Source organism: Manacus candei, unplaced genomic scaffold, assembly GCF_025592945.1.
Source record: "Manacus candei isolate 608988 ecotype Guabito, Panama unplaced genomic scaffold, ASM2559294v1 h1tg000014l, whole genome shotgun sequence".
Lineage (NCBI taxonomy): Eukaryota > Metazoa > Chordata > Aves > Passeriformes > Pipridae > Manacus > Manacus candei.
Genome location: NW_026138062.1, coordinates 4,415,305 through 4,427,843, shown reverse-complemented (window position 1 = coordinate 4,427,843; position 12,539 = coordinate 4,415,305). Strand labels below are relative to the sequence as shown.

The 12,539-nt window shown below is 37.9% G+C and overlaps 1 protein-coding gene across 6 annotated transcripts in view; it reads right to left on the bottom strand.

Moving 5' to 3' along the window:
- The window catches only part of ABCC4 (ATP binding cassette subfamily C member 4), a 147,020-nt gene that overhangs the window by 31,354 nt on the left and 103,127 nt on the right, over positions 1 to 12,539 (bottom strand). For 4 of the 6 annotated variants that reach the window (XM_051780581.1, XM_051780582.1, XM_051780583.1 and 1 more), the window contains 4 exons: positions 10,931 to 11,041; positions 9,385 to 9,485; positions 7,288 to 7,479; positions 3,037 to 3,192 (listed from right to left, as the gene is read on the bottom strand). In XM_051780581.1, the coding sequence (XP_051636541.1) occupies positions 3,037 to 3,192; positions 7,288 to 7,479; positions 9,385 to 9,485; positions 10,931 to 11,041 (560 nt within the window). Of the gene's footprint in view, positions 1 to 3,036; positions 3,193 to 7,287; positions 7,480 to 9,384; positions 9,486 to 10,930; positions 11,042 to 12,539 lie in introns of those variants that run through there. The other 2 variants (XR_007903380.1, XR_007903379.1) reach the window with 2 other exon arrangements.

Genomic DNA, 12,539 nt, shown 5'->3' with positions numbered 1-12,539 from the left:
TCTTAACACCACACATAAAGACAACAAGTCAAAAACCGTAACAGTGCTAATCAAAAATGGAGACCATTCATCATGTTGTCAGCCTTCTCTAAACTGGAGACATTTTAGGCAAAACATTTTCTTTTTTTTTTTCCTCCACTAAGAAATAAAGTCTAACTTACACTGGATAATTTCAGCCTACTCAGAGATTAACCTCTGTCGTGATTTACGCCCAATCTAACCCTAGGGATGCCCACTCCAAAGGCCTGCAGCAAATCAGAACAGAATTCAGACCTTAACCCTTTTATTGTCTCTTCATTTCTAAATCATTTGAGTGCTATAAAAGAATTAACAAAGACAGAACATGCCACAAGCAATGTCAAAGAATATATACACTTCTTGATGTAACATGCCAATTATTTGGAAGTATCTGCTGCAATAGCAACATATCACTAAAAACCTGTTGAATGAACAAAAGGAATTAAAACAAAATATTACCAGGTTAAAAAAAGTTTTCTTCAAAAACATCTAGAAAATAATTTGTTTAATAATGCACATTTTAATACACCATTTGGTGTGTTTTGAAGGTATTGTTACATTTATTTTCCTTTTCAAACCATTTTTATAGGTTGGCAAAATGAGAGCTGAATCTATAAAGTGTTCATAACTACTATAGAAGTCCTAACAACAGACATGCACTGCAACAGAAGATAAGGATATTTTTTAATTATCACTTCTGACACAGATTATTATTTAAAACAGCCTGGTTTATGAGAAGAAAGTAATAAGACAAACCTGTAAATAATTGTTGTAAAAATGCTTGCAGTCAGAGAGGCAGACAACATTTGCATAGAAAAGATTTACAAACACAACCTTTACACAGCTCCATCCAAGCAAGCAATTAGAAGCCTAAGCACATTTTTATTTCTCCAGGTAGGTATTTAAACTTACACACAAGAAAACTTCAGTCTTGCCTCATCACTCTCTAGGAATGGTTCTGTTTAGCATGTTTTATGTTGCAATTCTAATAAGCATCTCTCCCTCTGGTTTCTTAGCTTCCCACATAATTATGAAAATATCTGCAGGAAAACAACTACCTGATGTTACACTGCTATTTTTATTATTGGCACTATTAACTATTAACACAGTACAAGACAATGCCTATCGCTCAGTTTACTATAGTAGAAACCTTATTCCAAACCCTTCTCCTCTTCTTACTACCACCACTTCATAGTTTTGCACAATTTTAGTAGAAACAAGTCTGCCCTTACATTGAAAACAAATGCCACTTGCTAGCCTTAGGACACCTAAAACCTTTTGGGACTATGATATAAACCTTGATAAAAATTACAGAATTCCACTGGATTAAAAGAGTTTTAAAACTATGCCAACAGACCTGTGCATGAAAAAACCCCTCATGTATAATCAAATGCAGTGAACTTTGAGCATCTATATCACTTGACACGTAGAAACTGTATTTGACCTGCAGTTTTCCTCTCTCAGTACCCTATTTTGTTCAAATTTAGTTGAATTCTTCAAAACATAAAAATCACCCACAATAGCTAAGGGCAAGGCTTTCAAAAAGCTGTAGACCTCGAATGAACTGATGATCATCTGCTTTCAGAAGAAAGGAACACTTCACACAAAAAAACAAACAAAAGAACTTAAATCTATGTAAACTGCTCTTTACATACAAAAGATGACTAGTTCCAGTGAGCACTTCCAGTGTGCAGTAAATAAGCCTTCAGCATGCACAAACGAAAGACATCCTGCAACATTAGGCAACAACATAATTACTGTGCAAGCACCTATTTTTTAATTTATTTAATTTTAAAATAGCATATGTGTTTCTTTGCTTTGACCCTTATTCTTGGGGGGTGGGGCAGCGAAAGGAAGGTAATCAAGAGAGGCGTAGAACCACTGTTCATTATAATTTGTATTAGATTCTCAATTTAAAGAAAATAACATTCTAAATGCCATCCTGAAAACGAGCTAGCACAGCTTCAGACATAAAGTTGGTGTAAGGACTCTTAAATACAGCTTCCATAGTAAGACACAAAGATCTGAGAAATAACGCTGAACATGGCAAAAAAATTCCTCTGGTTTCCAGCCTACTGTTCAGTCTACCTGACAGAACAGACCAAATGAATTATTTTTCAAAAACATGACTTCACATTTGCAGCATGTGAGTTTTTCCCTCTTCCTCCCTCTCCAGTGGACAGCAAACGATCACAGAGACCAGAGCCCTCACGAAACAGTAACCTGCACAGACTTTGCCTTCCGATGTTTTAAGGTTATACATAACCCATCTCTGATTCAATGACTGATTTGAAAGTAAGACCATAAAGAGAAGACCTGTGACCTTCTGGACTTCTTTGAAGATCCTTTCTTCTACACCAGCATGAGAGACGAGGCTATTCCCAACATGGTCTTAGCTGGTTTTTACTCCTGTACTGCAGCCTTTCCTGCATTCAGCTTCTAAAATTCAGCAAGTTTCTGTTTATGGGTCATAATGACCCACTCTTTTGTCTGTTCCCCCAGTCTTCTCCTGTCCAACTTTCTCCCAATAACGCAAAAGCTGACAGCTCACTTCTAGGTGGCACATTTGCTCTTTCTAGATATAGCATCAGTCAGTTTGTACTGGTTTGACTACAGAGATGAAAGTGGTCCTTCAGAGTTCCTTACTAAGGAAGCTTCAGGCAATGCATCAGGCAGGAATTGCTGTGAAAGGTTCAAGTGACTTCTCAAGTGACTTCAGAGGACTGCTGAAGATTTGTATAGACTTGTCAGATTTCTCTGCCTTTCCCAGACTATAGGAGGACAGCATACTGCAAACACCCTACACACAGGTATTTCAGATGAACAGACAGGGTACAAAACTAGAAAGAAAATGCTCCAGTCCCCAAAATTGATTCTATTTATCTTAAAATAATGCCTCGCTATAGTTTTTATGTCTACTGCATAAAGGGATGCAGGGGAAACATATCCCAGCAAAGCACTTTAAATACTACGGTATTAGACTGAAAATGTTTACAGCAGACCAAGTCACTCTCTTACCTGAGGTATAATTGAAATTTTCTTCCGCAAGTCATGGAGTCCTAGCTCTGATGTCAAGTACTTATCAATCCAAATCCTTCCTTCAGGTTCCGCCAAGCGAAAGAGGGCTGCTATCAGAGAGCTTTTCCCAGCTCCAGTTCTTCCCACTATTCCAACCTACAGAGCAAGCCAAGCCTGTACAATTAAACTGTGAGCTTTTCAGGATAAATTAATATGTCAAGCAACATTTTAACAACATCACAGGATTTAGAGTAGAACAAGCACCAAATAAAACTTTTTCATAATTAACATTCTTTCAAGAGGAAAAACCCTCTCTCCCCTAAATCAGTTTGGATTCAGGTGACATGTGGATACACAACAATCTCTTGGATCATATTCAAAGGTGAAAGATTTTCCCTTAATGTGTGGTGTCTTGTTGTGTAAACAAGATAAAGTGGCTCAATGCATAGTAATGTGTTCAAGGCTGCTGATTTTTATACTAAACCTGATTTGCTAGGTGATGTTAGGCAAATCATTTCAGGCATGCATCTACTTCTCAACCCAAAAAAGGACTCCCATAAAGCACTCTGGGAAAAATGTATTCCCAATTTAAATAATTGAGACTGATCTTGGTTAGCGTGGTTAAGGTGAAGTACTTTAAAGTAGCAGGATTATAAACCATATTCATACTTCTTAAATCTTCAACATGTGTTGAAACTACAAGGCCATGTGAGCAAGCTGAAATTCCTTTCCAAACAAGAGAAATAGTGAATAATAACATCACAGAGATACAGGTTTCTATTTGTTCCCAAAGAAAAACTGGAAGACATATGTAATCTGAAAAAAATCAAAGCTTTCAGAAAAAAGAAACAATGCAAAATATGAGATTGATAACTTTAATGACAAGGGGCTAAGACCTGCAAATATTTCTTCTTTTTTTTTAACAATGTCTTTGGTAAAGGATTCTTAGAGCAAACAATGTACAGTAATCAGTTGTATCAGGGAAGATAATGGGTTTAACCCTCTACACAGATCTGATCTGGTAGAATTTGGTATTTCCTGCATTCTGTTATAATTGCTATATTTCCAGAAAGAAATCAACACACTGGAAAGAGTTCAGAGCAAAGCAACTTAAAGTTAATATGGGTTGGAGATACTGATTTGATGAAGAAGGATTTATGATGATTAAACATGTATAATATGGCCTGGCAAAGTGATTGGGGTGCAAAAAGGAGGAAGAAACATGAAAACCTTCATGAGTATACATACAGACATCAGAGGGCAATTACCCATTGCCTGAGACTCAGATGTATGCAGCAATGACTGCTGAAATGAAATTAAGCACAGGAAACTGCATCAAAGGGCAAGGAGAAACTTTTGAACAGTCAGAGACACTTAAGTTCAGACAAAACAGCAGTGCCTACATTTGATAAAAAATACACAAGATACTAAAAAAGTATACTTCTAGGAGCAACTTATGCCGCATAATCTAAAACGCATTTTCTACTTCTATCTTCCGAGTCAACAATTTCAGCCAGCTATTCGTTATTTTACTATTGTATATAAACTAATTAACATTTCTACAGTGCTTATTATTAAAGAAACAGACTGATTTAAGCAAATCTGTTACAATAAATGATAAAATGTCTAGTATTCTAACTTATATCAGTGAAACAATAGAAAAATAGTTCTGAACAGATAAACTGCAGCTCAGAAAGAAAATGCTGAATGAAGAACACAGAGTTGTGAAAACAAAAGTTCAATTGTTTCTTTGCAAATGTCAGTGAGATAAAGTATTGTATTAAGGATATAAAGAAAAAAACCATAAAAAATACACTGATACTTAAAATAAAAATGCAGCTGCTCTGCATATTGTCAAAATCCCACTTTCAGTTTGGCATCAAATGAAAGGGCTATGCTCTTCAGCGTTTAGAAGAATGTATTTGTATCTTTGGTCCAACTGACTACAGGCTGCTGAAAATTGACATGAATTTGAAACAGCTCTTGGTATACACATTTATTTTTTTAAAAACATTTTATTCTTCAGAGGCCCATGTTCACAGCCAGTGCAAACGCAGCGACAGTCTGCAAGTGGAAGTCCCACCCACTTAGCAGGAATCACATGGCCAGGATTTTGTTGCCTGATATAAGCCATGTGCATGCACAGGAGTACACCTGCTATGCTGGGCTCATCATTACTCAAGTGTCACCCATACTTCAAACTAGAGCTGCAAAAAAAAAAGTGAGATTTACAGCACGTCAGCTACTCCATTGAAAATGCCCATGTCGTCATTGCCCCTCAGGCAACCTCCCTTTCGTGCTATGCTGTGAGAGTATTTACGTGAACAGCTGCCATGCTGTAAATTTAGACCCTCACCCTCCTAACTTTTTCATGTAGCCCACAGAATTAGGATCTGTCAGGAAAAGGTACATTTAACAGTATATTAGCCAATAAGCACCCTTAAACAAAGACAGTAGTGTTTAAAACCCAATGTTACACATGCTGACCTTCTCCAGCTGCAGCTATAGTAGCAAAAGAGGTTAATCACTGCCAGCTGATGGCACAGCTCTGCTTCTCACTGGTCTTTCTCTGTCAGACTACACTACATTAGCAAAGATGGTTAAAACAGAGAGTCCTTCCTAGCCTGCTTTCACTGTAGGGAAATGCTGAATGCTGACACAAGAAGATCAAAAGAGACCTTAACCCATGAGTGATCTGCTAGCAATCACCTTCTTCATTCCTGCTGTACCTACAGCGTCCCAAGCTGGGCACTGGGATGCCAACAAGAAAAACTACAAGCACAGCAGAAGCTAAAATTCATTCATCATGCCAGTAGCATTGCACCTGTCAGAATTCTCTATAAGCTGGGGGCCTGAATAGGCATAAGAGCTCTCACTGACAGGAGCATGGGAAGAATTTCTAGCAGATCTGTAAATCTGGTTGTGAAAAAGATGCTTCTCCATAATTAAAACCAATATAAGGATAGATGCTTGCGAGATTTATACGGTGGTAGTCTACTACAGTATTGTGCAAAACATCACAGAAAACAACACAAAGGTCTTGGCTATAGTTTCAAGCTGGGCAAATTCACCTCAGGATGACAAAACCACAGCATAACTGCTCAGCAAAAATAAATATCCCCTGTCATCCCTCCCTCTCCTGCCTCCACCAAGGACTGAGTCATACATTGCTAATATCCCTTGCTTCCATTTTTTATTTTATTTCTGCCTCTCTCTAAGAAACGTAAAACTTTTTGTCTGCTATTACATTGGAATAACATATAACAGCTAAGAAGACGACCCATATGGCTCTTCTCAGATACCATTTTTAACTCCTACATTATTTCAGGAGATCAACTCCATGCAGCAAGGCTGGGCTGAATTTTTGTAACATGCATGTTATTAACAGGTCCACTTGAGGAAAGAAACAGGGTTGGTTGTGAATGGAAATGCATGTTACAAATGAGGCCAGGGAAATGAGGCCAGAGTTGAACCAGTCTCCTAGGGAAGACATCCTAATCAAAAAGTACACGTGCATTTGAAATGTAGCAAAGCACAAATTAACACTGCAGGGCTCTAATTTAATGTTGTCTGTGGGGGAGACCTTCCCTGCAGCACTCTTTCAACTGGAATAGCATCAAAATTGGGGAGGAAGAGTCAAATTTGCAGAGGAGGAAGAGTTTTATTTCTATGTTTCTTTTGGCTACCAATCTAATTAATGGCAGTAGTTAATTAGATTGGTAGCTGAAAGGAACTGAAATAAAATTCCAACTTCTAAAGTTATGCAACTGATTTGTATTTCTTCTCTCTTCCATTTTGGGGCTCAGTGTAAGGGCAGGTACATTCCTTATTTTCAATTGGTTTTGCTCACCTTGTCTGTTTGTTCCAAAGGTATTTACCGAATCCCAAATTTCCTAATGCAGCTCCATTTGCTTTGGATTTGAACAAATATTTTGGGCTCAGCCGATATTTTCAAAGTCTGTCACTTTCTGAAGAATCCCAGATTTTTTTAGAAAATTATCAGATACGTTTAATCCCTTGTTTTAACAGACGGAAACACCATGCTCCTGGATTCATTTATGCTACACTTACAGGAAATAAATAGGCTCTAACTTCTGTTATTAAATATGACTAAAACTTATTTTTTAAAAGAACACTTACTATTTTCCAAACATCCACGTATTTTATAATGTATTTCTAGCACACAGCTTCCTGTCAATTTACCATCTTTGCTTAATTTCTGTGAATATCTGAAGACGGCCATATACATACCTTTTCTCTTGGTTTAATTAAAACAGACAAATGTCTTAAGACCAAAGGTCCATCTAGACTGTAAGTGAAGTTAACATTTTCAAATGCTATCATTCCTTGGTTAGGCCATTCCGGTGGAGGATGTTTGTTGGTCTCCCACGGAGCTTCTTTCTCAAGTTCTGTGTATTCCATTACTCGTTCTACTGATATCATCTACCGGGAGGAAAGAACACATATATACATGAACTTCATCCTATTGCATATATAGCAGATATTGCACACATATAAATGTATTTTGACTACATAGATTCAACGCAAATTATTCCGCCATGTTTCTTTTAATCACAGATAAGAGTATTTGGTGCCATTCTATGCCCTCTTTATTAAACTGAAGAAGTGGAAAGAATGTATCTCATGTCCTACTACAGATCCAGATCTACCATGATACGTAAAACCACACATAAACATTCATTTCTAATCAGTGGGATTAATTACAAATCTAAATTCCTGAGAGCATTGGCCAAACACTTTTTGAGCTGGCAGGCTTGGTGCCATGATCACTTCCCTGGAGAGCCTGTTCCAGTGCCCAACCACCCTCACATTGAAGAATTTTTTTCTAATATCCAACCTAAACCTCCCCTGGCACAGCTTCATGCCATTCTCTCAGGTCCTGTCACAGAGATCAGTGCCTGCCCCTCCTCCTTCCCTCAAGGAAAGTTGTAGACTGCAATGAGGTCTCCCCTCAGTCTCCTCTTCTGGCTGAACTGACCAAGTGACCTCAGCTTCCCCTCAAGGCCCTTCACCATATTTGTAGGTTTCCTTTGGATGCTCTCTAACAGCTTTATATCTTTCTTGCATTGTGGTTCTCAAAACTGCACACAGAACTCAAGGCGAGGGTGCACTAGCACAGAGTAGAGTGGGACAATCACTTCCCTTGACCAGCTCATGACAGAATAGAGAGAAAACGTTCTTGACTCCCTTAATAACAAGAGATTTTTGATAGATGTCCTCTTGTCAAAGAAGTTGATGCTAATCATAGCTCTATAAAATGATCATCATTCCACATCAAAGCCAGCTTAGTGAATGGCAAGCCCTTCTCCTCCAAAGTATTCCTGAATCACAGCCTCCAAGAAAGCAACTCGGTATATAAGACAGTTCCACAGACACTTCCAGAACTTCCAAACTGGTATGAAACAAATTGAAAGCTTTCTTCCCATTTCTCATCAAAGTCTGTCACTACTAGTTTATTCCTGTGTGAAAAATGTGCTGAAGAAGCAACGTGCTAGCCAAAAGAAAAAAACCCCTTATGTTATTATTATTAATTTTATTTGTTATTAAACATGGTTTTGTAACTTCTACAGAAGGACTACACATATTTCCTAGACTATGGACAGCAAATTGTAATTCAAAGTAACCTTCAGTTGTCAACACAACACAAAAAATCCCAGGTTTATGCTAAGCATGTTCTTTTCACAGTCTATTTTTCTTATATATTAACTTTAGAAAGTAAACAGGCAAACTAGAAAATGCTAGTAAATATTGTGAATTGGTAGAAGGTGTTTTATGTTATATATTTGGAAAACACACAACCTTCTCAGGTGAATATAAACAAATACTTTCAAATATGTGTTAACCTAGAACAAATTAAGAAGATACGAGCCTTTACAACAAAATCACAAGACTCTAAAAATGCCATGAGGAATATAAATTCTAAATTGCAATCATAAATAATAATAAATTACGAATATCAAATATGAAAAAAATTAAATCTTCCTTATAGAGAGGAATTCATTTATTGTAATTTTAGCAAGTTGCAATGCAATTGTCTACACTATAACTAGACAGTCTTCTTTCTGCTGTAAAGAGAGATTATAAAGCCTCCCTTACTGTGAATGGAGAAGGACAGTCCCCGGACACAATTCCTCTTGAAAAATATTCAAAATCAGTCAGACAAATTATGCCCTAAGATAAGCTATTTTTCTTTATGGGCTGTAGAGTAGCGCCTCAACGGCCTGCTAAGATATAATTACCCTAAGTTAAATAAGAAGAATCTCATCCTTAAGCTTTGTGTCACAAGGACAAAAAGTAACCAGGAGAAAAGGAATAAACAAACATTACCAGGTTTTCAACTTCAGCACTTTGTCTAACACCCCACTGGAATGTTCCCATGAGGGTGATTGCATAGGATAGTGCCAAACCAACCTGCCCCGCATTCAGAGCTGCAGAAGAGAGGAAAAAGAGACTCAAATAGGTACACTGGTAACTACACAAAATCCCATTAAAGTTCACTTTCATGAGGTTCCTTATATGATGGAAGCATCACAGACAGAATTTTATTTGGTTACGTAGTACTTGCTATCTGTACAATGAGCAGCTCCAGGCAGAACGGCAACTTGCTGCATTTCTTTCATACATTTTGGAAACCGTCTATTTGAGAAGATAATCCCAATTCTCCTTGGCCTAGCATTTTATCTGAGGTTCAGTCTCAAGACCAGACTTACATAGCCTATCTGGCTGAGCACTAGTTAACTCTTCACTTTTTTTCTAAGGGAATTAGATAAGCCCCTAAACCTAAGCAAAAAATTAGCATAAAATGATTTCAAAATTAGTTACGAACACTCACATCAACTTTGTACTCTTGTAAGCAATCAGATAAAAATAGTGCAGAATATTTCTTCCCCTTTTTATAAAAGCATTTACTGTGTTCAGTGGGTCTACTCTCACAAAATATATGGATTCTGTCTGCCCTGATACTAAGCATGATTGTCCTCTGACTTACTTGAACTTTATCCTAACATAGTCCTATTGACTTCAAGAGAGCTACTCCTTATCCAGAGGCAAGGAAAGATTCCGGACCCTTGTTTTGACTTGTCTTTTTGCATTCTACTAACATTAAACCTAGCTCAAAATTTGCAGTATTGTGCAGTACGGCATTCAGATTTTAAAACACACGTGCATATACAGAACTTATCCAAAGAAAAAAGAAAAGAAACAAAACCAGCAAATTAGCATTAATTTTCATGTCCAAGATAATTGTTTCTTCCTTCATGTTTTAGATTACTATCTCATTCTAGTACATGTAACCCAATTACATCCTGGATGATGCATGCTCTAATGACAGTTCATGAGTGACAGTGAACATAAAATGTATTATTATGAGGCAATTTTCTTTCTGAAACTGGCCTATTCCACTGATCCAAGATAGGGGAAGAGCATCCCTAGAAACTTTAGCTTGCCTTTTGACCTACTGTACCATGTGTAGAAAGGAAAGAAGTTGTTAAGAGGCAGCTCCATGGGTGTTTCAGTATGAAAAGCAAAGCCCTGTAGGCCCAAAAAAGATAGACAAAGGTGGGGAAAATGAAAAGGATTTATTTGTTGTTATCACTCTGAAAGCCAGAATCTCAGAAGTGAAGACTAGAGATCTTCAGGTTTGTTTGCACATTTGGGGATGATGACAGATGCATGCCTCAGTCCAGAAGATGTATTTGCAGGAAAGCAGATACAGCCCCAATGCCCTAGACTGAGGAAGAGATCATGATCTAGAAAGAAACATTTAACTTAATTACAGCCTTTAAACAATTAGAAACAGAAATCTGTGAAAAAGAATTAGACAATACTATACATGGTAATTACTGGGTGAACTTTTTCTAACATCCGTACTTACTGTTGGCGAGAAGCAGGGAACCAAAAGCAACCACTATAACAAAAATGGCACAGATGGCATCCAGACGCACAGCAAACCACCTTGAGGTCGTCAAAAACAGAAACCAGGCCTCTAAAGTGTATTTTGCAAAGACATAAGACAGTGGATTGTTAGAACAGTAAGTTGTATAATTATTACTAAATTAATTCATGATAATATTACAAGTTGATTAAAAAAAAACTTGCCATCTTCAAGTGCATGTCTGTATGGACTGATGATGATCAGGATATTGATCAATTTTCCTGAAATGGTCTAACTTTGTTTTCACACAAAAAGCAACCACAATGGCAACCACAGCTAGTATAACATACAGTAATAGGAACAAAAACAGTCAAGGTGTCAAGTCATGGTCAAGCATGGTCCATTTATTTTAAAATTGAAGCTTCTTCTGAACTCCCGACTCTGGACTCGGGAGTCTTAGGGCGCCTAAGTACAACTACATTTACCATAGGTGTACTAGAGTCTACAGGCTTTTAGCTAAAATGTATCACAACACAACTGTCAGAGCCAAGTCTTTAGAGGGCAGCTCCAGCTGATTAAGCTCCTGTAAGAGCCACTCAGTACAGCCAGTTTAGCTACGGAGTTATTCAAATGACTAGGTGTACATATTTACTTTTGGGGAAGCTCACAGGTGGACATCTCCACTGGGCACTCACATCCAGGTGTTCCCAATTTGGTGCCAAATTCCACCCCAGATAGATATGCTACAGTACAAGATACAGGAGACAGAGGAAAAGACATTGCAATCCAGATGACAGTGTTTGCATTCAGGGCCAAAACCAGAAGTCAAGTAGCCATAACAAAGTATGACACTATTTATTGCTTAGGCTACAGTCAGATGAATTGTTCCAGCTGCTACCAAGTCACAGCAGAAGGTTACCATTCCAACCCCTTCTGTATTGCTTGTCATTATTCCATGTTAAAGATCAACTCAGTTTCAACTGTTTCAATGTTCCTTAGCCTAGTGCTGGGAAAGATTCAAAATAAAAAAATCTCCCTTTTATAAAATAAAGAGTAGGCAAGTCCGGCTTTTAAGCCTGATCATCTTGGATAGCCAGATTATGGAGTGATCAAACCAATTCAGCCAACAGAAACCTCCATGTAACTTCTGGAGAGCAGCAGAGGGTAAGAGTGAGGATGACAAGAGGTATCCAGCTAAGGTACAGAGCTGGTAACTTCTTAGTCCCATTTTCATCAACCCTAACTGCAATATGGCTGACCACACATTTAGCAGCTGGTTGCATTAAACAAGACATTTGACACGGTCATACACCTGGGCACACAGAATGACACAGGCAGGAGGGAGTGCTGCACCAAATCACAAATTGAATTCACCATAATTTAGTTACCTCTCTGAAACCCAGAAGCCAAGTGGCCCTGGAAACAATCCACAGCAGCTTCCTGGTGACATTAAAGGTCATTTTTGGCACAACAGTGTAGTTGTAAGGCCAAGAAATGGGATGACGCTTGGGTTGTAGATTTTTCATCTCCGAGGTTTTGCTCCATTGACCCTGTCGTCTGGGAAGGTGCCCTAAACTTGAGATGGGTCATTTTGCAACATTCCTATGTA